The following is a 25,507-nucleotide window of genomic DNA, read 5'->3' as shown; positions in this document are numbered from 1 at the left end:
AACTCTGAACTACTAACATTCCCTGTTCCACGCCTACCTGACATGCAGACATTACATGGACAGGCTGCAATTCAAGCTGATAGTGGTCACCTATAAATGTCCTGGATATTTGTGGGGCTACCTTCTCCCAATCTGCCCATTGTTTGGAATCTGGAGGAGAAGACTCTTTCCAGGTCCCATTCTTTGGAATCTCATCTGCAGGAACTCTGGAGCTTTCATTGCTCCCCTTCTTTCTGGAATAGCCCTCTCCAATGACAGGCATGTCCCTGATTACAGGTACATTGTCAGTGTTCCAGCAAACCTCCATTCCAGTCAGTAACATATCTCAAAAGTACCTTTATTAGAATAGCACCTGGCACATCTGTGGAAACCTGAATCTGGAACACTCAACTTATGACCATAATTGAGCCCAGAATTTATGTTGCTAAGTGAGAAATTTTTTGAGTTTTGCCCCATTTTAACTACTTTTCTTGCCACCGTTGTTAAGCGAATCACTGCAGTTGTTAAATTAGTAACACGGTTGTTAAGTGAATCTGGATTGCCCATTGACTTGGCTTGTCAGAAGGTGATCACATGACCCCAGGACCCTGAGACCGTCATAAAGATGAGTCAGTTGCCAAGCATCTGAATTTGGATCATGTGACCATGCGGATGCTGCAAAGGTCGTGAGTGTGAAGAACAGCCATAAGCCACTTTCTTCAGTGCCATTGTAACTTTGAACAGTCACTAAATGATCTGTTTGCAAATCGAGGACCACCTGTACACTTTGTAGACAATCAAAATAAAACAACAGCTCCTTTCTACCATAAAACAAGGTTTTAAAAATAGCCTTCACAGACATCCTAGCTGTGATCAGAATACGAAATTTCTGGAGGATGAAGTTCCACAAGTTTGCTGGATTTACTGATCGGACTCAGCTACGGCTTGATTTAGCCAAGGCTTGTCAGATAAATCCCAATTTGTTGGATTCACAAAAGATGCTATGCCATGACCCCCAAACCTCGTAATGACCTAGAGCGGAGGTGGGGAATGATGGCCCTTTCATGACTTGTGGACTTCAACTCCCAGAATTCCTGAGCCAGCATGATGGAGCTCAGGAGTTCTGGGAATTGAAGTCCACAAGTCATAAAATGGCTGTCATTCCTCACCCCTGACATAGAGTGATGTGTGGACCATCTTGATTTAAAAAAGAAAAGAAAATTAGTATCTGGATTGAAAGCCTCAGATTTCTTCCCACTGTCAGTCCTTGAAGAAGATCCATTAACTGAGCCCTAGGTGTGTAGGATGAGAAAGCACAACTGAAGCTAGGAGAGGATCCAATACCAGCTACCCCAATCAGGGACTGCAAATGAAACATTAGGATTCAGACATCCATTCTGAAAAGGAACATGCTGCTGCTCATGATGATGATGATGGACTTTCTAGGATGTGGCGGTTCTATGGGGCTCCTGTTGAAACTTCCAAAGGCTCCTTCCTGTGCCCAACACGCACACAGAAACCGTAAGGAAGAGGCTGATGATGTCATCTCATTCTGTGGCTTCCCAAATCCACTGGCTTCCAAGGCCTTGCTCAGGTTATTCTACTTTACCAAGGAAGCAGAAGAGGCAGGACACTGACAGGTGGCTGCCCGCCTTCCAAAGGGCCCTGCAGGACCATGGTAAGTACTGCTTCTAGTTCCTGTATTTGAGGAACAAGTAAAGCATTAGAATGATGGATGGAGCCATCTGGCAGGTGGCCTGGAGATTCAGGCTCTGACACCTTCACAGCTGTGGGCAGATGGCACCGCTGCTTTCAGCCAGATTGTATTTGCCTTTGCAGACACTGTTCGTCAAGGACCCTTTGCGGTAGCAGAATAGCTGAATTGCAAGATGCTTAACAGCCCCTGTGTTAAATTCCCACCCTTTTGGATCGCAGCTGAGCATCTTATCTGCCAGCAGCCACAAGCTTTGGTTGCTTTCAAAGAAATGCCAGCTGCGATGGCTGGGCTAGCACTGGGCTGCTGCACCAATTGCCTCAGCAAAGGGGGCTTGTAAAAGCAAGCTGTCCTGCCTTCCACAACCCTGCTATTGTAACTCTGAGAAATTCAGGGGTGTCAAACTGGCGGCTTGTGGGCTGGATGCATCACCTGCAGGCCACGCCTACCCAGCTCCATGAATGGGTCATGAAATGACACGTGACAGCAACGTGACACGGCGAGTTTGGCACCCGTGCAGTAGGGTAAGGAACTTTAGCCTAGCGTCAAAGTTCAACGTCAAAAAATGCAGCACAGTTGCACAAAGATCTAACCAGATGACAACACAGATTGGGTTTAAGAAGGGAGCCGGTGAGGGAGCCGAAATGGCAGATCGTGACCAAAGTAAAGGCGGAGAAGAGCTGTAGTACTTGGGATGAAGTCAGGATGCCAGATGAGACTCTTGTGGAACTTTGCTGGAAGCAAAATCAGAGTTGCTTATCAAAACTAAGAGGCCTTCATCAAAAAGGAAAGGAGGGAGGGAGATTTTTATAACCTGCAGGATAGAATTGAATGGAGGCGGTCTTGTGGATGCAGTCATAGGCCAAGGATAATGGATATCAGGATTGATCTTGAGCCAGGTAACCCAGGGCTGAACCTGAGTCAGAAATAAACAGAGGTAGAGGAATATGAGCTCTGGCTAGTCAACTTAAGCTTTTGGTGACAAGGTAGATGGCACATTTCCCAGAGATCTGCAGACCAATTTCTGCCACGTCTCTCTGTAAGCAATACAACCAAATCCTCTTTCCTGTCAGCTTCAGGGTGAGTTATTCAATCCTGCCAACCACCATGCTGGCCACTACAGCATCGACTGCTGGAGGCCAAATCTGACTGTCTGCAGGCTGCAGGTGGCACAACGGATCTGGCAGGGAAGATTTAAAGCTCCTCATAAGCCCGTGTTTTAACCCCCGGCCTTGGAGCCTCCTATAAAACAAGGGAGCAGATGGTTGGCTTCCGCAAGCTACACACCCACCCAATACACAAAGTCCTCTCTCCATCCATCTGCTGGGACCATAGGGAGCTGGGAACTCAGCATCTGTTCCCCAGGGAGGTGTGAAAGTGACAGCAGCAATCACAATCACGTAGACAGGGAGGGAGGGAGGACAAGCCAGACATTGGAATGACTTGATTGCGGGTGGGGGTGGAAACACCCTCAAGCAAAAGGCAGACACACATTACACCAGCTAAACGATGACAAACTTTGTGCTTAAGTAACATGCTGCATTTAAGAACATTTCTCACCAAGAATCCCAGTTTCTTCCTTTATTTCCTTAATAGCCCTTCAACCTTTTTTTTTTTTTACAGTCCAAGTAAATCACAGATACCAGCAAGTACATTTTCACTGCCTTATTCATACATGGATACCCATACCCATCATTTACCCAATTACCGGTCAAGATTTATTTTCAGCATTTCACTTTTAAATCAACTTAGTTTCTAAATCACCTAAATTTATATTATCTCATTCTAAATTATCGTTAGGCTATTACAAACCAAGATGTGTTGCTTGGCGTGTGGCTGCACCAAAGACAAAAAGAAAAAGAAAAATGCAAAATGTTTTTCTACACTGAAACCACAATTTCCACACCATGAGTGCGACTCAGCTTCTCATTTTAGCTGAGCATGAATCATCCGTAGATAATTCCACGTGCAAAATGTTCTTCCCAAATGTTGACTCCGTCTGTGGAAGCACATGCACATTGGCATTACATGGATAGGCTCACCGGAGAGTGTGTTTGACACAGCTCCCAGCTAAATACCAAATAAAAACTGAGCTTAATAGTATAACTTGTAGAAGGGAAAATGCCTGGTCTCACTCTCTTCCCCTTCATAGGTCTGAGGAAAAAGCTCTTACTATTTACATCCCAAATGTCTGTCCCTAATCAAACCCACCCTAGATGTCAATTAGGGCTTCTTCTGAAAGAGCAGTTTCGGAATAAAGACTGGATTTTGATTTCAGGAACAAACTCCTTGCACCCCCTGGCCATCATTGCAAGTGGTGGGCTCATCCTTGGGGTTTATTTCCACATAAACCATATTGCTTGTCAGCTGGTCTTCCATTTATGTCAAGAAACAAAGACCAGTTTCCTGTCACAAAGCAAGGGAAACGGCCTTAAGAGGTGACCAAAGATTGGTACATTGAAGGGTCCATCCTTCAAATGGCTCCCAGCAGTGCTTTCTTGTGTGCAATCACTGCATTTCAACAAAGGAGGGTTACCAGGATTAGCAAACAACCTATGAATCTTGGTCTTGGTTTATATATGGACATAGAGCCACATTGTTCATTTACAAAATTTTATTGTTTCAACAAAGAATAAAATATAAAACAGAAAAATAAATAGGCGGGAAAGGTCAAGATTGAAACAAGATTAGAGTGTAAAAAAGGAACAATAGAAAAAAATAGAAAACTTCAAATTTCCTTTGGTACCTATACAAATCTAAGCATATATTTTGATAAACAGTTGTAACACTCAAATCCCACAATTAAACGTTTCATTTCTTTCTGTTTCAAGCAAACAATCCAAAAGCGGTTTCCAGGTAGCAACAAGTCTTTCTTGCATCAAAGTTGCCAATTTTGCCAGCTCTGCCAACTCCATTAATTTCACCATCCATTATTCCATTGTAGGAATCTGTAAATCCTTCCATCTCTGTGCATATAAAAGTCTTGCTGCTTTGATCATATAAAGTCCCAGGTTTTTTTCAATCCATAAAACCTAAAAGAAAAATCTTTGGTTTCAATAGCACATTTATTCCAAGAATTCACAAAATAAAGGTACACACACCTGATCCCAATAATTGTTACTTTTACATGTCCACTAAAAATAAAATGTATCTTCAGATGCCTTACACTTTTTTTGACAATTTATCAGCTGCTAAATACCAATAGTACATCATCTTATAAAAATTCTATAAATCTTGTATAAAAAACCTGAAATATCACATTGGCGTTAAGTATTGAGACCCTTCACCCAGTACTTTGTTGAAGCACCTTTGGCAGCAATTACAGCCTCGAATCTTTTGGGGTATGACACAGCAAGCTTTGCACACCTGGATTAGGGGATTTTCTGCCTTTCTTTCTTGCAACTCCACTCAAACTCAGTCAAGTTGGATGGCGACCATCTGTGGGCAGCCATTTTCAGGTTCCTGAAAATGTTCAATAGGGTTCAAATCTGGCTGGGCCACTCTAGGACATTCACGGAGTTTTCCCTAAGCCACTCCTGTGTTGTCTTAGCCGTGTGCTTTGGATCATTGTCACGTTGTAAAGTGAACCTTCGGCCAGGCTGAGGTCCTGAGTGCTGTGGGACAGGTTTTCATTGAGGCTATCCCTGTACTTTGACCTATTCAGGTTTCCCTCAACTCTGATTAGTCTCCCAGTCCCTGCTGAAAAATATCCCCCACAGAATGCTGCCATCACCACGCTTCACTCTAAGGATAATATTGGGCAGGTGATGAGTGGTGCCTGGTTTCCTCCAGACATAATGTTTAGAGTTGAGGCCAAACAGTTCAATCTTCATCAGACCAGAGAATCTTGTTCCTCATAGTCTGAGTCCTTCGGATGCTTTTTCGCCAACTCCAAGCGGGCTTTCCTGTGTTTTGCACTGAGAAGAGGTCCAGCCATTCTGCCATAAAGCCCAGATTGGTGGAGGGTTGCAGTGATGGTTGTCCTTCTGGAACTCTATCCCATCCCCACACAGAATCTATCGAGCTCAGTCAGAGTGACATTTGGGTTCTTGGTCACCTCTTTTACTAAGGCCCTTCTCCACCGATTGCTCAGTTTGACCAAGTGACCAGCTCTCGGAAAAGTACCGGTTGTGCCATTTGAGAATTATGGAGGCCATTGTGCTCTTGGGAACTTTCAGTGCCGCAGAAATGTTATTGCAGCCTTCACTAGATCTATGCCTTGCAATAATTCTGTCTCTGAGCTCTGCAAGCAGTTCTTTGACTTCATAGCTTTTGCTGTGCTACAATATGCATTGTCAGCTGTGAAGCCTTCTATAGGCAGGTATGTGCCTTTCCGAATCATGTCCAATCAATTTAATTTACCACAGGTAGACTTCAATCAAGGTATGGAAACATATGTCAGCAATGATCAAGAGGCATCAGAACTAAATTTCAAGTGTTGTTGCAAAGGGCCTGAATGCTTATGTCCTTTGTGATATTTCAGTTTGTTGTTTTTAATAAATTTAGACATTTCTAAAATTCTGTTTTCACCTTGTTATTATGGAACACTGAGTATAGATTAATGAGAAAAAAAATGAATTTCAACAACTGTAAAATCTGGCTGCAGCATAACAAAATTGACAAAAATGAAGGGGGTCTGAACACTTTCTGAATGCACTGTAAGCGGGGAAAAACTTGAATGTAATGCTTGATCAATGGGAAAATATATGGAGTAAAGGATTAAAATTTACATTGAATTATAACTTGAAAAAAAAATATTGAACCACATTCTTGATGCGGCATTTATGTTCAGAGACTGTTTTCATTTATCCTGGAGAGGGGCAGGAGGATAAAAACCCTTAAAGCTGCCAACAAATACAGGAAAATTTGAAAAGCTCATTAACAGACTCTCTGGTAGCTAATTAATTAATTGAGCAGTGTTTTCAGTATCTCCAGGAAAGCAGTTTTTGGAGATTGTTTATCGACAGAAAGTGTTTCTACAGCAGGTTTCTGCGCTTCTAGGTGGATGCTAGAATACCTCAGGGAACAGAAGCTGTAGCCTGCTGACTTTCTAATAAGTGCCATTGAACTCAGGACTTTTCCTTTAGTAAACAGGTTTGATTTCTTCACTAGCCTTATCACTGGCCTGAGCAAAGTTGGGCTAATTCAGACTCTCTCTCCTCTACTGTGAAACTGTTGCACAGTTGATGCAACACAGTAAAAGATGGTACTAGAGAACAGAAACCCTGCAAAACAACTTACTCCTTCTCTGATATTAGAACTCTTGGAGTGCGTAACCTAGAAACAAGCTACTTATTTCTGGCACTGATGAGTACCTGCTCTCGGGGAAGAGAGACAAGAAGTGGGCAGATGAGACAGATCTGAGAACTAGCAGTTGCCCAGCATCCCCACCATCCCAGGCAGAGAGGAACAACACAAGGATGGACAGTGAGGCATCGAGACAATTACTGTGCTTGTTTAGTAGGGAATGGGACAAACTCACTGTGGCCAACTCGTCACAGCCAATTCACCAAGGTCAACTTACTGATTTCAAGGATAACTCAAACTCTTTTCTAGCTCAATAGCAGGTTTAACCAGCATCTGTTTCATGGCAGGAAAATTGAGCAATTTTTTGTGAATAATTCACACTACTCAACCTATTAAAACCAGTATATACTCCCCATCATCATAGATGCACATGCACTGCCACAAGGTAGCTCAGCTAGAAGTGTGCAGTGTACAAATAGGATAAGTGAAATAAGCAGAAAACAACATTTCCCAATCATTAAAAATAAAATACCATACCATAGTCAGTGTTCAATGTCTTCAGTCAATATGTAATGCAGTGTTAGGAAATGTATTTTTTTGCTTACAGGGGTCAAGCCGAGCCTATGACCATTAAACTGGCACATAATTTATTCCCTTCCAGAATACATTGGCCCTCAACCACCAGAATTCCCAGGCTGCACACCTGGAAAGGACCAAAATTGGGGAAGCTATCCTAAGTTTCAGGATTTTCACTGCCCTGAAAGGAAACTTCAGGATAAGGAATGGAGCAGATGGCAGACAAAAATAAAAGTCCTCCCTGAAGAATTCGCCCAAGATTCTCTGCCCTGCAGGAAAGTAATTTGACGGCTGCACAGGGCAACCTGCCCACCACTGTCACTGCCTTAGATCACTACTCATCTAGGTCATTTTGTTTGCCTTTTGTGTTCACCTAAAGCCCAGGCCTGCTCTGTTAGGACAATATTTCTTGCTCCAAAATGCAGTTGGCAAATCCCTGGATGAAAGTACTTGAAAGAGCTTCTCTTGACTGTCTTTGATCTCTGGGCAGTGCTTTGTTGAATAGATGGAAATTGCCACATTCTCTTCTCAGGATGGTGGTCTTAGAGATGAAAGCTCACCTTTGTGATTAGCTCTAGGAAAGAAGGATACAAAACAGGACAGGGTCAAACTAAGATGACCAAAAGAAAAAGAAAAAGTTTGGAATGGGAAATTGTCCAAACTTAAGGACCTGCCCTGGAACAATCATACCTCAGTCCTTGCCTTCATTTTTGTCAGCTTCCCCCAATCTGACACTTTCCAGATCTTGGCCTCTAAAGAAGGAAGCAAGTGATCAAATATGTGTCATGACAAAAATCTATGCGCTAGCATTAGACGTTGGGATGCAATTATGCAAATGCAGAGAATGTTATCCCAATCCACTGGTAGAGGCTGGATCTTAAATTCCACTTCTTTTTTTTAACTTTCCTTCCTTGTAAGTTAGTGCTACTCATTGGAAGACTGATTTCTAAGAATAAAATGTCACTTTCCTGGAATAACTCTGGATGTATCACAGCAAAGGTGACGTGCAACTCTTCCAGAACATACATATCATCTTTGGCACCTATGCTGCCAAAACGGCACTTTTGCTCCAAGATACGAATATGTTTTGTGATCATCTCAAGGTTGTAGCAAATCTAATTCAAACATTTTGGGAAACTGTGTAATTTGCAGAGACGTATGAGGCTCTGCCTGAAATAGCTGGTCCAGCGGAAGAGCATAGACCTTGGAAGCTACTTTAATGCCATTCCCAAAGAGCATTTAAAAAGCACATTGGCTGGGGAGGGGGTGGTGGACATATATAGCTTTCTAACCATATAAACACCTACCTCTCTGGCTGAGGAAGGGGCACAGCAATATTGACCTCCATATGTTTCCGGATGTATTCTCTGGATCTTATATCTGCCTATAATCAGGACCAAGAGGAAAATAATAAGAGATTAATTAGGTTGACTGGTGCAAGTGACAATTTCTAGGATTCTAGGAGAGTGGGAGGAGGCAGAAGAGACAGAGCTGCTGGGCTCTGACATTACTGTATCGGGGGGCGGGGGGGGGGGGAAATCACCTCACAATTCTCAGTCCTAGTCAGATTTCAGCCAATCACAATGCTGCTTCTACCCCAAAGAGAATTGAGGGTTACCTTCATGATATATTTTGGGACTGAGAAGAAAATGAGCCTCTTCTGCTCACTACTGGTCAAAAGCTTGTAAATAATTTATAAGAAAACCCATCTTGGATTAGACCAAAGGCTCACCTGGCTAATATTATTTTTCAGTTGTGGTCGTGGAAATGTAAGAAGTTTATTCTGAGTTGGACTATGAGTCAAACTACTGTATATAATACTTTAAAAATGTGGTTAGCAGCCACACTTCTTTTCTTTACCTAAAAGTAAGGACATCTGACTGGAACAAAACTACCAACATCAGGATGAGGAAAGTTTTCTTTTTTTTACTGTAGCGTCTCTAATTTACAGTGCTAAAATATCTACTAAATAGCAGATTTTCATTTAAGAGTTTGGGAACTAGGCATCAAGAGGAGAAAAGCTTATAACTGATAGCTTCTTATACAGGCCACATTACGATCGCAATCCAAACCAGTTCCACTGTGCTTCTTTTTGAGAGAGAAAGAAGAAGCAAGAGAATGCCAAGCTGCCTCTTTCAAACAATGTACATTTTATTCCATTCAACGCAAACTGAGCAGTTTGATATGGGCTGCCAAATGCTACCTACATTCTTCACAGCAGAGGAAATAAATGTGTTAATGGACACCATGCTTTCTTTTCTAGGATTGGGTCTTTCAATACATTTCTCTATAGAATTCAATGGTGGGATTCAATTTTTTTTACTACCGGTTCTGTGGGCCTGGCTTGGTGGGCATGGCAGGGGAAGGATACTGTAAAATCTCCAGTCAGGGGTAGTATTTGCCGGTTTCCGGACTACTCAAAATTTCCACTACCAGTTCTCCAGAACTGGTCAGAACCTGCTGAATGCTACCTCTGATAGAATTGCTGCCAAATTCTGGAACAAAACCAAATTGGGTGACAGCTTTGGCATCTGGTAGAATTAAACTTGCAGTGGATCTGGGTAAAGGATGGGTTCAAGAAATTCGACGGCTGTCTGAATTTAAAACGATTCATCTCAATGGGACATAACAGGTCTGCACAGAACGTATTTTGCAGATGAACGAGAGTTCCCAGACTCATCAGTCTGCTGGCAACAGGAATGGAAGTACAATGCATCTGACAACTGGCAGGATGGGAAAGAAAATCAGGACGTCTAGTAGTATCTTCTCAGATTAACAAATTGTGTTAAAGGGCATTAAAATTTTGTGAGTTGCACTCATGTCATCACTTCACTGTCACCAAAGCCTTTTAATAAAAGTTGTAGTCCTCCTGGCTTTTGTCATCATAGACTAACATGCCTTGAAAGAGGGAGGGTGATCTAGAAATACCGAGCTACTCTGGCGAATGATCACAGCAAACAGAGGGAAAAGAGGACAAAATGTACACACACACACAGAGTCAGGTTTCTCAAGCCTGCCATAGCCTCAGAACAGGATCTAACTGAGAACTTCTTCCTCAAGCTGATTTAATTGGAGTAGCAACAAGGAATACCTAGGTATGAAATTAACCTGATGTAAAAAATCATGGAGCTCCAGACGTATTGGCATTCATCTTTGGTTACTCCTGTTCTCTCATTGACTTAACTTCTTATGTGAGCACTCCTTCGCAGGTCCCTTACCCTTGGGCTGCTTTCTTCAATTCCACTGTACAGTCTATCTTCAGCAACTCTTACCTAATATTTTCATATTCTTCATTTTGCAATGCCTTTCTCTATTTTTTGTGAGGTGGATGGACAGGTAGTCAGTCAATGGTCACGTGTAGTGTTCCAAAGCAGCCTTCCATTAACCACAGCACTAATAGCCCTTCCTTTGATAAACTTTAAAATTCCTTTTAAGTTTAAATGCCATTCATCTTTCTTTTTCAAGGTGCGTATTCTTCATTCCAGTGATATTATTACAACAAATATGCAAGAATGACCAGGCTGAATGAAAATAACTATCCTAGGATTACCAAATCTGGGCTGCAGAAATCTGAGCAACCACTAGATTGCAGCCAAGTAGCAGTATGCAGAGATTGGTTTTATTTATTTTTTTTCAGCCCGGACCTAGAATCCCTAGACTAGCTCCAAATCACCTGTGAACTTTCTTTTCAAGCGGATGCAACCTTCTTACAACTGTACTGCCTTTTATTTGTTGAACAAAGATCCTTGTATCTATTTAATGTATGTCTTCTCAGCCAAACTTTTATTTCACTTTCCAAAGAACCAGGACACTTTACAAGTACTCAACAGAGATTATGAATTTCAGGCTGCCATCTGATATATCACAAAATGGGGAACAACGGGGGGAATGGGAGAGATGCAGGCTGGCATCAAATAGTAAATCATTTGGTTAAGGGACACTGAATCAATGAACCCTCTAGACCAGGGGTGTCAGACTTGATTTCATTGAGGGCCGCATCAGGGTTGTGTTTGACCTTGGGGACCAAAATGGGCATGGCCAGCTCAACATCACTCGTGTTGGGGGCACCTGTGGTGGCCCGAGCTCTCTGCCAGCGAAAACAAGTTTCCCCGCTCTGTATTCGGCTGCAACAGCCTCCTGCAACCCTTTGCCAGTGAAAATGGAGCTCGGTAGGGCCACGGCCCTTGCCAGCTCCATTTTCACTGGCAGAGGCACCTTTCAGTGCTTCCAGGGCAGCCCCGTGGGCCAAATCTAAGCACCCCGTGGGGCAGATCCAGCCTCTAGGCCTTGAGTTTGATACTCCTGCTCTAGACTGCCAATGGTGATAGGAACTGCAGTCTTACAGGATCTAGAATGGCATTACTGTTTTAATCTATTATGTTAACTATACTATATGAAAGAACGGATAGGAATAATCCACTATTGGTACATAATGATTCAAGCTTCCAGTGTTAGGGAGCGGATGAATAACTTTCTGTCGCATAAAAGCTTGCATATGTCATGAACGGGGCCAGAGACACAAAAGATCGCCGCCAAGGCATCTTGTGTGCCCATCTTTTGTGAAAGGAATGGGGGTTTGAACATTTAGATACATTTGTTATGACAAATTAATTTGTTTTAGATCTGCTTAACAAAATTAATTTACATCGTTTGGCTCCATACCAACAAATTCTATAAAGCAAAAACTGTTGAATACAAATGGCTCGAGCCAACAATTACTGGCAATAAGAGAAGCTAAAAGCCAGTCATTGCTGACATAATTAAATGCCATTTAGCCGTTTGTTTAGTACTTATTTCAGCCTACTTTTCTACTTTAAAAGCACCTGCAAAACATGTTAATAACCAAAAAATTGGAAATAGAATTTTAGATAATTAAAAACTGAAGATGGCTCTGCAAAAGCAAAGATGACATCTGCAACAAAGACCAAGGAACTGGTGAGCATGCCAATTCCTTGGAACCTCTATGATAAAAAAGAATATTACCCATATTGGCTCCAGATGGCTGCTCCTGGCAAGGAGACCACAGGACAGCCAGTTTTCATGGGTATGAGCATCAGAAGACAATGGGATTGGCCCTTCTGCTCCCAACCGAGGTGGAGACTTTTAAAGGACACTAAGTTTGCTAACCTCACTTTTAATTTGTCAGAAATTGCTTATTAATTACTCTAGAACTAGATCTAGAGATGGGTTTAAAAAAATCTTCATCAGATGAGTTTATTTTCAATGTTGAACAAAATAAAAATATTTACAACGTTTAGAACTTAAAGAATTTGAAATAAAGTGCAAAGCTAAATAAGATTTTAATCTAAGATAGTTGTGAACGGATTGAGGGTCTAGGTAAATTTACAATATTGGAAAATAAGGTTTATGATTTATCTATAAAAAAATAAACAACTTCTCGTAGGAAACGAATAGATTTTGTTATCCTGCAATGGCAAGTCAATAATAAAAGATAAGTGATGATTTTAGAAACCGGACATTGGAGGGGAATAAACATTTTAAGCAGAAGAAAAAATACAACCACTGATGTCAGTTAATCCTGAGACTTACAGAATGATACAAAACATTATAACAAATGTTAATATTAAAGGAAATCTTTGAAGAAAGGAGTCAGAAGTTAATAATATCAACTGTCAGTAATGATACCCTTCTATGGATAGACTAAAACATGTTAATGGAGGAATGAAAGATGTGAGAAAAATTTTATGGGATAAAATAAAGCAAAAAATATGGAACCACAAATGATAGCCCAAGATAATGATTTGGAAAATAATATGTTACTGGATATACAATAGAAACTGGCCAAAATTTTGAAAATTGAAAGGAAATTTTGAAACTTGAAAGGAAAATACAAATGATTCACCAAGAAAATGATATGGAAAATATGTTCATATGGATTTAGAAAAGAGGCTTGTTAAAGAAATATGTAAGACTGTATAAAGAACTGAAAAAAATATCCTATGACAATTTTGGATTGAATTAAAGGTTAAGATTGTAAGAAGCAAAATGAAGAAATATATAGTTGCTTTATTTGATCAAGGTTAAAATATTTTGTTATGATGTTCTGGCAACCCTTTATGGACTTTTTGTTGACATCAAGATTGAAAAGTTGGTGTTTTATGGATTTGTTTATAGTTAAAGGACAGACTATGGGAAGAAGATATGTCTGTTTAAGTTTTGAAGAGTTCTTATACTTGTGGTGATGAAGGTTGGAAGTCTTTTCTCTATATGTTCCTCTTTTTTCTTTATTATATTCTCTTTTCTTTTTCTTTTTCTCTTTTATTGCACCTTTTATTCTTTCTTTCCATTCTCTTCTCTTTGTCTAAGTTTAGTTTTGTATCAGGTTTTACGACTGTAATTAAAATTCTCCATAAAATTGTATTTGAGATAATTAAAAACAAAATATAATTAGTTTTGGATGAAAATAAATATGGCTTAAGATCCGAGTTTTATATTAGAGGAAAATCTCTCTCCCATAAGTAATTTTTTTAAAAAAAACTAGTTAGCAAATAACTATTTCTGTTTGACCAAAGACTCGGTTCTCAGTCATGAATGTTGTGCCTCAGAGATTGCAATGGCTAAGTATGCAATTGGTTCAATATCAGGGGTGGGATTCAATTTTTTTAACAAACAGTTCTGTGGGCGTGGCTTTTTTTGCAGCAACCCCCCCCACACACACTCTGTATTTGGGTCTCCTGGGCCTCAGGGAAGTCTCCAGGGGAGCATTTTTGCACCCAGGAAGCTTCCCTGAGGCCCCAAAAGGCCAAAAAAAAAAAATGGAGCGTGGGGGGCACGCAGTACACTCCCTCCACGTGCCCCTTTTGCCTCCTGGGCCTCAGGGAAACCTCCTGAGTGAAGCAGTAAGACAGCAAGGGGATCCTGGCACAGTTGATCATCAGAACAGCTGATCGTCAGGAGGGAAAGAAAAAAAGAAAAACCTTAACAAGTGACTGGGCAGGGGACAATACAGTCGGCGATGTTGGGCATATGCGCGATGTGGCGCATGCGTGATAAGGACTGACTGGGCAAGGAGGGGAGGGACAGATAGAGAGGGGCGGAGCAGGGCAGCCAGGGGCACAATTTGCCGGTTCTCCGAACTGCACAGAATCTTAACAACTGGTTCTATAGAACTGGTCCAAACTGGTAGATTCCAACCCCTGTTCAATATCCAAGGAATCGCAATGCTGAACATTCCGGCTCCTTTCAATAAAATGCCTTGTTTCATTTTCCTGCTTCTTCATCAAACATTATTAATGCCACCTTCAGCATCCAGAGCTACCCTCATTTTGCTTCCATGGGCAGGGAAAGGGAAGAGCAAAGTGTCCTTTTAGACTATAGCATCTTTTCACTCCTAACGTTGTGCTAAGACGGCTTAATCTAGCTTATTAACCCAAGAGGCTAATCAATAAGGTGGGTCATGTTGCCTTAATAATCCCCTCAAGTTCGCGTCTATTTTTGGAGTAGGCTAGCAGTGGCATTAGAGACTGGGGATTATGCCAGGAGTATGAAAAAAATAGAAAACATCAGGCTGGGTCAGATGCCGAAAGCAAGTGCTTTGGTTGCAAAAAGATGGCAGACTTATGACTTCTATCATGTGTTATTGCTATTATCCCAGGGCTGGGAGGCACCTCTTCTTCGTGTAAGCTTTTTTTCCACTTTTGGGCTGCAGCCTGACTTTCCCCAGAGAGGAAAGTGGGAGTGGCAGCATGAAGATGCTAATGGTCTGTGAAATGCAAGACAGGCTGCAGCAAAGGACGAGAGTAAGGATGGGAGCGAGTAGGGCACAGAGCTGTGTCTGTGTTACAGTGGAGATATTCACATCACAAGGAATATTACTGAGTGACTAAAGTCAGTTCTGGCACATGAAATATTTCTTCCATAAAAAGGCACGCAAACACTGACTCTCTTGAATACTTACGGCTTCTGCTGGAGGCATTAACTATCAAGAACCACGCACGGATCATCATTTCGGCGCTAAGTTATTGAGTTATTTGTTCAGGACTTCTTATGAAGGTGTGTGGGAAAGGAACATGGGAAGCTGTCCGATACTGACTCAATCGGCTGGTTTCTCAGCTTGGTACCATCAACACTGCTCTCAAGGGTTTCCTGCATGCATTTTATTGACCTTATCCGAAGATGGTGGGGAATGAAGCTGACACTTCCGCATGCCAAGTATAAATCATTGAGTCATCTACCATTGAGCCACACTTTTATGGACTGCATCACGAACGGAAATGCAAGCAGTGGTCAAGGGCTGATCAAACACAAGACAACCAGATCCGAGTTGCAAAAATCCAGGTGACCAAAAATGGAAGTAAAGAGATGCAGAAAATCTTAACTTTTTGCTGTCATCTTGTGGCGCATTGTATTCTGCCTTTCTGCTACAACTAGATCACTTGACATTTTGCCCATCTACAATACGCTTCAGCTCAAGAGGAGAACATCTCAACATACTGATTTTTGTTTCCCCAAAACTATTTTGTGCTGGGTCCTATAAGTCAGTGGCCCCCAACCTTTTGGGACCGGTTCCATGGAGAGAGGTTTTTCTGTGGACTGGAAGGGACGTGATTTCTTGTGCTACCTACATCCTGCGGATGGGGCTTTGTTTGTTTTCACGCCCCGGTTTCTGGAATGCCACAGAGGGGTGCCTGTCCAAGGATCAGGGATTGGGAAGCCCTGCTATAAGGGGTTCCAATGGATTCTCTCTTTGGAGCTTAGAATGAAGCTAGCATTTAGGAAGGTGCTGACATGGGTACAGTGGCTTATTAATGGCTCATAAATCTGAGCACTCTGACATTAGGAAAGGTACCTTCCATCAGAACATCCCTGTCAAGAGGTGAGAAACTGCTCTGCTTGAGCTTTTCTTTGCCACAGGTGCATATATTGAAGGCATGGTTGCAACTTTCAAGGCTAGCTTCTTGGCAAGTCTGTGGCCCACACATTTTGTGCTAAAATCTCTCCTTGCTCAAACTCTGCCTCAAGGTACCTAAATGGTGATCCAGCACTGCCATCCACTGGCTGCATTCTGTCTCAGCAATCTCTGTAGCCTGCAGAGTCCTGGGAGGATCAGCAATATAGTTGGACCAGCAGTTCCTATTCACTGTGCAAGCTATGTGATCCAGGAATTAGTTGTATAGAGTTTTTTGTTTAAATATGGGGTGCTTATTCACAGATAATACATCTCGGCTTCTTAACCTAAACATTTTAAAGATGATTTTTTTTTCCAAAAGGGATTACCAGGATCCCCCAAAATGGAGCAGATACATACCAATTCTGCAGATCCAGGGTAAACAAGGAAATGTTCCTTTTTAAAACCTAAAATTTAAAATTCCTGTTTCAATTTCTCTAAAACTGGGCAAGTTTCAACTCTTTGGAAGAGTCTGATATAAATGTAAATTTCATATACATTTATTTAAAATGTTCAATCTATTGCTGGTTTTTAATCAGTAGGAAGCCCAAAGGTGGAAATGATTAGATATTGCTTCTAATTCAGGACCTCAGTCAAACTGCATAATTGCTTATGTAGTCCTAGTAGTTGAACAATGTCATTTTCTACATTTCTAAATCAAGCCCTAAAATGATTTATTTGCATTTTCAGGAGACAGAATGTTGAAATTAAACAATAGGATTTCTGTCAACTTTCCCCCCTATTTATGACTTTCCAGAAGTATTTGGTGAAGTATTATAGTAAAATAAATGAAGTTCAAAACGATCTGATAGAGCAGAGCTCAGATCACATAGCCCTCATCTAGCTTTCTAGCCTCTTCTAACCAGGGTGTCCTCTAGATTAGGGTGTCAAACTCAAGGCCCACAGGCCAGATTCAGCCCGTAGGGTGCTTAGATCTGGCCCATGGGGCTGCCCTGGAAACAGTGAAGGACCAGCCCGCAGTGCCTCTGCCAGCAAAAACAGAGCTCGCATGCAGCCCTCCCGAGCTCCGTTTTTGCTGGCAGAGGGTTGTAGAAGGTTGTTGCAGCCGAAATGGAGCTTGGGAGCCCATTTTTACTGACAGAGCGCTCAGACCACCACAGGTGACGTTGAGCTGGCCATGCCCACCTCAGCCTCCCAAGATCAAACACATCCCTGATTAGTGGTGGGATTCAAAAAATTTTACTACCGGTTCTGTGGCATGGCTTGGTGGGTGTGGCTTGGTGGGCATGGCAGGGGAAGGATACTGTAGTAAAATCTTCATTCTCACCCCACTCCTGTGGGAAAGTTACCACCGATTCTCCAAACTACTCAAAATTTCCGCTACCGGTTCTCCAGAACCAGTCAGAACCTGCTGAATACCACCTCTGGCCCTGATGCGGCCCTCAATGAAACTGAGCTTGACACCCCTGCTCTAGATGAATGGACTTCTGCTCCTAGAATTCCTAGCAATGGCCATCATTAGTTAGGAACTTTGGGAATTGAAGTCCAAACATTCAGAGTGTTGACCAAGTTGCTTAGCTTGAGGTTGCCAGTATCAGCAACTCTAAATGCACATTCTGCTCATACCTGCCGGATGGGCTCAGGAATCCGATACTTGCAACAAGAATGGACCAGGCGCATAGCCGATAATAGACTTATCTTGTGGCCGACTGAGATGTATATAGGTTTTGTACTCTTGGCACAGCTACGCAAGGCCTGGGCAGATAAGAAACAGAGATAACTGCTAGATACATGCAAACTGTGCAACGTCCAAAGAACATGAATGAACAAGCAAAATGGGGTAAGAGCCATATAAACATCAGGCATATATATTTATTGAACCCTTAAGTAGGCAAAATTTCCATAGAGGTCCTGGTTGTTCCAAAGGTGCTTTTTCAAAAGGCAACTGGACTTTGCTTTTCCTTGAAGATGTTTTGCTTCTCATCCAAGAAGCTTCTTCAGTCCTTTCAGCAGTTTCAAGATGGTTCCACACCCATTTACACTATTCAAGTGACGCTGAGGGCACAGATAAACTTCCATGTGGCCTCAACAACTCTCAGAAAGAGTGCTAATGACCAGATGACTGCAAAGAACATAAATCCTTCCATCTTCCACCATTCAGTCAGAACTGAAGAAGCTTCTTGGAGGAGAAGCCAAATGTCTTCAATGAAAAACAAAGTCTAGTTGGCGTTTGAAAATGCCCCTTTTGGACTTTACAAAGGCAATGTGTATGTGCATGGTGTATGTGCATCTGCATATGGTACACTTCGTACCAACAGGAAAACAATGAATTCTGTTTTTCCTTCTCTTTTTCCCTGCTAGGTGTCACTTCTATTTAACAAAATAGCTCTGTGGAAAATTCTAGCTAGATAATGGAAGGAGAAGCTGGATTTTGAAATGGAAGAAAGAAAAAGGTGAATATGTTGCATTCATTCATTCATTCATTTATTCACTCACTCACTCACATTTATTAGTCAGTTTTCTATAATCACCCCAATGTCTGATACTTAAGACAATGATCAAAGACTGCTTCAGTGACTGAGGATAAATTGATCTTTCTTTTTTACTGCACTCATTTCTTCAGACTCTTTCCACTTCCAATAGACAGACACTGCCTTCCCAAAAAATGCTTACCATACCCAAGATTTTCCCAGAGGTACTTGTCAGTGGGAATGCATCTCCTCCTGCCTGAAGATCTTGAATCTGGAAGATGGAGAAATTTTTTTTACTACAGCAGATGTGTTGGGACCGATGAAGTAATTGGACCAATTCAAGATTAATTCCTAAACTGTAGCCTTTTCTGTAAAAATAAAAAAGAGAGTATCAGTGTTTCTTTTCCATCGCTGTTCTGTACAGTCAGTCCGAACTGGCACCAGTCCGTAGCATACCCACAACCAGGCTGTGCAAACAAGCGAAGCCACATCCATATAATGTAGGCAGCATGCAAAACCATATTCCCTCGGGTTTGTGGAAACCAGATCCTGGTGTCCAAAATGTTGGGGGCCAAAACTATACAGGACATCTCTGAATAAAAGTCTGAAACCAAAATAGCTTGCCTGAAATTCTCCTTTAAAGGTTATATGCATAGAAATCTGGCTTCCCTTGCAGTAATTTTCATGTGTCAAGACCATGCAACACAGACACACACACACAGCAGGAAGGTATGGTTAACTGTGGTTTTTTAAACACACAGTGGGCAGTGCATCTTGGTCACTACATAATTAATTGTCAATCAGTCTGAACTTATTTCATCCTGTAGGTTGCCATCATTCCCCCACTTTAAATGGGGGAAAAAACCCAGAACAGCTATTTGTACATATCAGCTTCTCCAATTTTGACAAGATGTTCTTCTAACATCCCCCCTACTGTTTGAAATTAAAAGTGTGAAATGTATTTCACACATTTCAACACTTACTTGTTTCTTGTGAAGCTCATCATTGGCCAAACCTTCAACCTGCAAGAGATTTTTGGCTACACCAATACAGGGAAGACCTGTGAGAACACCAAGATGGCAGGCAATGCCAAAACCTGTTGAATATAACGCAGGAGGAGATGATGTTGGAGAAAAAAACTGGTAAGAAAAGTTTCAATTTTGTTGTGAAGAGAAAATCTGGCACTACTTTATTTTGGAACAAACTCCCAAAGGAAGGGCAAGCCACAAAGGACATAAGGCTGCTGTCAACCTTCCCATGCATGTCTTCATGTTTACCAAAATGCCTCCCAGTTACTCTGCTGTTCCTTTTGGATGTGGGGGGAGGACAGCCTTTTCACTTACTGTCAGCAAGAAGGCTAGTACAGCCTACGAAGAGGAGATGGAATTATTTTGTTTGCCCCTTCTTCCTCTCTGGCATTTGCCAAGAGAGTGAACAGGAATAACTTTTTCCCCAAGAGCTCTGCAAACACTACAGTAATGAGAAATCAACTAGTGACTCCCCATGCTGGCATATTCAAGGCATGCTCTAAACATCTTAGAGATGGGAAGTAAATCTCAAGGATTTACTTTAAATCTACATGCAAATTTACAGTACAGTAAATCTAAAGGATTTACTAGCAAGGAAGGGCCGGGAAACTTACCTCTGTGGTGCAGGATGCCATTTCCATCTACAAGAAGCACCTAGGGGAAACCCCGCCCCCACAAAGGAGTACTTCAATAATAGGTAATACAGTGGGAAGCTTTTTCATTTATGGAGGTGTCAGTGTTTCCTATGTTGGTTTGCATAAACAACGTTTCAAAAAAGCAGGCAAATACCCTTGGTGGCCACCTTCCCTATTTTCCGCAAGTAAGAAAGAAGCGAAACCTAGTCACAAAATCTGTCACTAAAAACATTATTGGGTCTGAATACAGCAAGGGCATTATTTGTCGTCCTTCGAGATCAGATATATATAAATATTATCATTCTCAAGCCAATGCAAGTTATGGCTGTCCAGACTGGGAATCATGGGACTTGTCATCCCATCACATTTGCAGGGTGCTTTAGTTCCAAGTATCCCTTTTCTGCATCTGTTTTATGAGAGAAAAGCTGCTGGGGGACTCGAATTGTGCTGTCTTGGTGAGCTAGGGCCTTTCACAATTTCCTAAAATGAAGCCTCTCTAGCTGTTTCAGGAACGGTGCTTTTTATTCTGACAGGATGACTCAAAAGAGGGTTTTAAACTAGGTTTGAGCAGCTGTCCTTTTGGGTCTGAAGCACAGCTTAAAGGTACTGGCTTTGGGCCTAGTCCTCCCAGAAAGATCATAGAACCATAGAATAAAAGAGTTGGAAGGTCAATAATTCTTTGGAGGTCATCTAGTCCATCCCCTTGCTCAAGCAGGAGAGTCTATTCCAAATATTAGCCTTTGCCTAGGGTCGAACTCACAGCCTCCGGATTGTGAGGCGAGAGCTCCACCTCTAGGCCACCAGAGCTGCATCATAGAGAGGTTCTCAGGATTTCTGTCCTTCAAGTAAGAGAAAAACAGTCATAGATACCTAAAGGGAACATTCATATCCACAGGTTCTAAGTTTCGAAGTGCTAGGGGTCACAAGTCTTGAAGCCCTGGTTATTAGTTCTTTGAAGGAGGGGAATGCTGTATGAAATATATCCTTGGCATAAAGCAGCAACACTCCTTTCGTTGACAAAAACTTTCCCACCTGGGGCTTGAGGCCAGGCTTCTGTGTCTCCAGCCGCTGCACAGCCTCCAGTAAAAAAGGGACTTCTCGGAAAGCCAGGAATCCTGCCACATAGGGGGCATTCACAGCCACCACATAGCAGTCTTCGTAAAGGACCTATGATAAAACAGAAGAAAAAGTGACATTTTGGCTAAGGATCAGAAGACTAACATTTTCAAGGTCATTTAGGTCAGAAGTGGTCAACCACAACCCTTGAACTGAATGGAGCTCCCAGTTGCCATTTGTCATGCCCCAAACAAATAAGCAAAGGGGTTCAAATTTAACCTTCTCACGTGTTTGCAAATGTAAGGTGAGAACAGATACAGACATCTACTGTCATTGCAATACCAGATTGATCCCTTCAGTTCTAGAGAGTGCTTTAAAATGATAAGTAAATAAATATTTATTTAAGTATTTACTTAAAATATTAAGCAAGGAATACCAGTAAATAAAAACCTTTCTAAGAAAAAGGATTTCCTACTTCTGATCTAGACTAAAACAAAAGACGCATCATATCCTTTTCCTTTTTCTACCAAACTGCTGAAGTTGTCTCTTTTGTCAATTCTCAGAGCTGGAAAAACAGCTGATCTGCTGGTTCTCTTTCTCTCAACTGCTCTGGAATTTTGTACTTGGCAGCCAAGGTCAGGAATATTTTGATTGTTCAATGTAGCGGGCAAACAATCACATTTGTGGTCTCTTACAACTAAAATGGCAATGAACAATATCTGTTATTTTCTACACAATGTTTAAAAATCCTTGCGGGAAGGTACAACAATTTTCTACACATAACAGCTCATTCTCCATGGAGAAATCAAAACTACACCTGAAAATCTTTTAAGGAATGGCTGAAACAGTGGAAAACATACATATTCATCCATCCATTTATCAGATCTTGTGGTTTCTGAGTTCCTCTAAAGTAACCATCTTCTGAAGAGATGCTCTTGCAGGCAACTATGATGCATATGGGCATTTGATAAGAAGCAAAATTATAACTCCACTAACTTGTCTCTCAGACAGCAAAACTGGCAAAAGATTTACAAGACTTTGAAAATGCAGTACACTCTTCTCACCTGGAGAATGCTGATGGATTGATGGCCCTTAGCATTTCCCAACTCAAGAATCAGGACTGGGAGATCATAGTTTGAAAAGTTAAACTAACAACAGCTGGAACACCCCTAAATTTGACAACAGTCCCAAAATTCACCACTGACTCTTGAATTGCTTCCAAGAGTTTTTCCTCAATTCTACTATAGAAACAAATATCTCATCTGGAACCCAGCGAGATAACCAAATTGAAGTTACTAAGGGAGATAGTCAAATTTTTGGAAACTTGGAAGTTTCAGTCTTCTTAATATATTAATCCTAGATGTTTAAAAAATTCCTTGTTATGTCTTTGGTATTTATCTTTGTTACCTCAAGTTCTGGGTAACTGAGCACCACCAATGAAGCACAGGCACGTGTGGCATCTTCTTTGAGATAAGACAAATCCATTCCTCCAACTCTTTCCAGTCCAGCAAAGGAGAAATTGCTCTGCCATTCCTCTGTGTCTTGTTCAATCACATCTTCTTTCATCTGGATTTGTTGACTACAGAATACAATAGGACTAGATAAAACCTTCCAGTTCCTAGCATTATTTAAGGCAAAAATCACTATGGGTAATATAAAAAGTCGTAGAAATTGAAAAAAGAGAGAGATACATATATGTAAACCAAATTATGCTTCCAGAATAGAATATTGAACTATTCTGAATTTTTTGAAAAATGTTTTTTCTCAAATGGATAATTATGAATGTTTATCAGTTTCAAAGAACTTAAGAAATGACCCTATTCCTTGCCTCCACCACTAATCCACTGAAGAACATAAAAAAGCCACATGAATATGGCAATCTGTCAAATACAATATTCAGATCCCACTGTGGTTGACCAGATGTGGGGATTCCACAAGAAACAAATCCAATATCCCACCCAAGTTGACTAATAACTGGTATGTGGAAGCCAGAGGTGGTATATTCAGCAGGTTCTGAGCAGTTCTGGAGAACCGGTAGCGGACATTTTGAGTAGTTTGAAGAACCGGCAAACACCACTTCTGACTGAAGATTTTACATTATCCTTCCTCTGCCATGCCCACAGAACTGGTAGTAAAAATTTTTCAATCCCACCACTGGTAGAAGCATATTGCCTCTTATACTGGGGCAATGTCCTGGTGGTAATAATCCCACTGATCAATTCATAAACAGGGATCCTGGGGTAGGTTGGGAGGTCTCCAGATATGGAAAACTTGTGACCTTCCACCTACTTATTGAGACTAACAGGAACAGGAGAGCTCAGCATTCGAGATCTTATTTTAAGTATCCTACAGTGGTTTCTAACATTTTCTATCTTCTCTAGTGTTCATGGAATGATCTGAGCTTCCAGGACTGTGCAACAGAGGCACTTCTCCCTTTTCACTAATTCTGTATCAGATCATGTTGTGATCCCGATTCTCTACTTTGTTCTATGCTGAAAGATTCTACTTGCACTATATTTTTCTCCAAAGAAGTTCTGCTCCAGCTTCTGATTTTTTACTGATTTGTGCTTCCACGTTGATGGCGAATGTCGATGGATTGAAGGACCCTTTTCAAATGGTGGATTAATGTCATTAAATTTAAAACGGGGCTGTGTGGTGATCTGGACTTCAAAGGGAGAAACACAGGAAAAGATGTGCTCCTGTGACAGGAGGGCTTCTGCCAGATCAGGCTCCCCTTCCTTTTTTTTATCCTTTGAATCAAGATCGCAGCTTGGCCCTAGTATACTGGTCTCTAACCCTTGACAACTTTAAGACTTGTGGACTTCAACTCCCAGAATCCCCCTGCCACCCATGCTAGCTGAGGGATTCTGGGAGCTGAAGTCCACAAGTCTTAAAGTTGCCAAGGTTGGAGACCCCCCTGGCCTAGTAGAGAAACCGGGGAAACGCAGCTGACGAGGTCTAGACCCGCAGCCCCCAATTCGGGGAAGGAGGCACCAGATCACCTCATCTGCAGGCTCCGGGCTGCTGGCATTCTCGTCTAGAAGGGAGACCCCTTCAGCTCAGGCCAGCGGCCTCCAGCAGCTTCCCTTCTAGGCTAGGGGCTTTTAACTTATCGCGATTCCCGCTCCTCGTGAGCCCGACGCTTCCCTCCCGCTCTCAACCCGCCAGGCAGGGGGCGCCCCTGGAGGCAGGCGCCCTTCCATCGCTCTTTGGCCACGAGGGACTCAGGAGGCGAGGCCAAGACCCAGCAGCTCAAAAGAAATACAAATCCCAGGTTCCCCGGTGGCAGGAAGACCTCCCCGAAATCTTCTTTAACCCTGGTTTCCCCCCGGCTGGCATTTTTACCGTTCCCAGCGCCGCAATGTCTCCCCTTCTTCCTCCCTTGTTCCCGTCCCGTCCGCCATGGCGTCCCTCCGCACCCTGGGTTTTTTCTACTTCCTGGGGTTCCTCCCGCAGGGTTCGCTGCACGATTGCAGCGCCCGGCCTCCGTCTGTCCCTTCGGCTTCCTGTTTGCACCGAAGGGCGGAGGGATGAGCGACCGGGCTGGCTCGGGATCCGAGGACTGGCTCTGCTCCGTCCATAGCGGCAGCTACGATCCTCAGCGTTTTCGACTGAGAGCGTCCACAGCCCCGCTCCGCCGTGTTACGCGCTTACCTAAGGATGCCAGATCTGGGCTGCAAAAACCCGCACTAGATAGCAACGGAGTGGTTTTGTACGTCTTATCTTCCAGATTTAGCCCAGATGTGGCAGTTCTAGTTTAACCAGTGGCTTTGCAATAAACCAGCGCTTGTGAATAGATCCAGAAATAACACCCATTCTCGAGCGATAGCTACGTGTAATTAAAGTTGGTTGAGGAAAGAAATGAAGATTCCACTCTCATTAATTAAAATGAAAGGAGAAATTGTTATTAGAATATATGAAGAGCAATATCT

At 42.2% G+C, this 25,507-nt stretch overlaps 1 protein-coding gene across 12 annotated transcripts; it reads right to left on the bottom strand.

Annotated features, from left to right (window-relative positions):
- Positions 1-4,289: 4,289 nt before the first annotated feature.
- ENDOV (endonuclease V) lies at positions 4,290-25,258 on the bottom strand. Of its 12 annotated transcripts, none has more exons than XR_003374166.2 (11): positions 24,921-25,256; positions 22,983-23,154; positions 21,552-21,686; positions 20,499-20,538; positions 19,840-19,952; positions 19,059-19,127; positions 18,012-18,140; positions 8,824-8,900; positions 8,207-8,268; positions 7,890-8,090; positions 4,290-4,725 (listed from the first exon to the last, which is right to left on the bottom strand). XR_003374166.2 is itself a non-coding variant. In XM_026701788.2 (11 exons), the coding sequence occupies exons 1-9, from the start codon at positions 24,977-24,979 to the stop codon at positions 8,208-8,210; spliced, it is 855 nt and encodes a 284-aa protein (XP_026557573.1). In that variant the 5' UTR covers positions 24,980-25,255; the 3' UTR covers positions 4,290-4,725; positions 8,077-8,090; position 8,207. The 12 variants fall into 12 exon arrangements, 11 of the variants coding, with proteins under 11 accessions (XP_026557573.1, XP_026557574.1, XP_087781092.1 ...); XM_026701788.2 differs by having other exon boundaries at positions 8,077-8,090; positions 24,921-25,255; XM_026701789.2 differs by lacking the exon at positions 7,890-8,090.
- Between the last annotated feature and the right edge of the window lie 249 nt (positions 25,259-25,507).

This window comes from Pseudonaja textilis, chromosome 2, assembly GCF_049901715.1.
Source record: "Pseudonaja textilis isolate UNSWEBS1 chromosome 2, rPseTex1.2, whole genome shotgun sequence".
Lineage (NCBI taxonomy): Eukaryota > Metazoa > Chordata > Lepidosauria > Squamata > Elapidae > Pseudonaja > Pseudonaja textilis.
Note: the sequence above shows the minus strand (reverse complement) of the source record. Positions and strands in the feature narration are given on the sequence as shown.

Excerpts from the sequence above, each read along its gene's own strand:
- ENDOV (XM_026701789.2), bottom strand. The coding sequence starts at position 24,979 with ATGGCGGACGGGACGGGAACAAGGGAGGAAGAAGGGGAGACATTGCGG. Across the intron at positions 8,901-18,011 it reads TTCCTGAGCCCATCCGGCAG|GCAGATATAAGATCCAGAGA; the intron begins GTATGAGCAGAA and ends TCCTGATTATAG. Across the intron at positions 8,269-8,823 it reads CCCCTTCCTCAGCCAGAGAG|AGGCCAAGATCTGGAAAGTG; the intron begins GTAGGTGTTTAT and ends TTCCTTCTTTAG.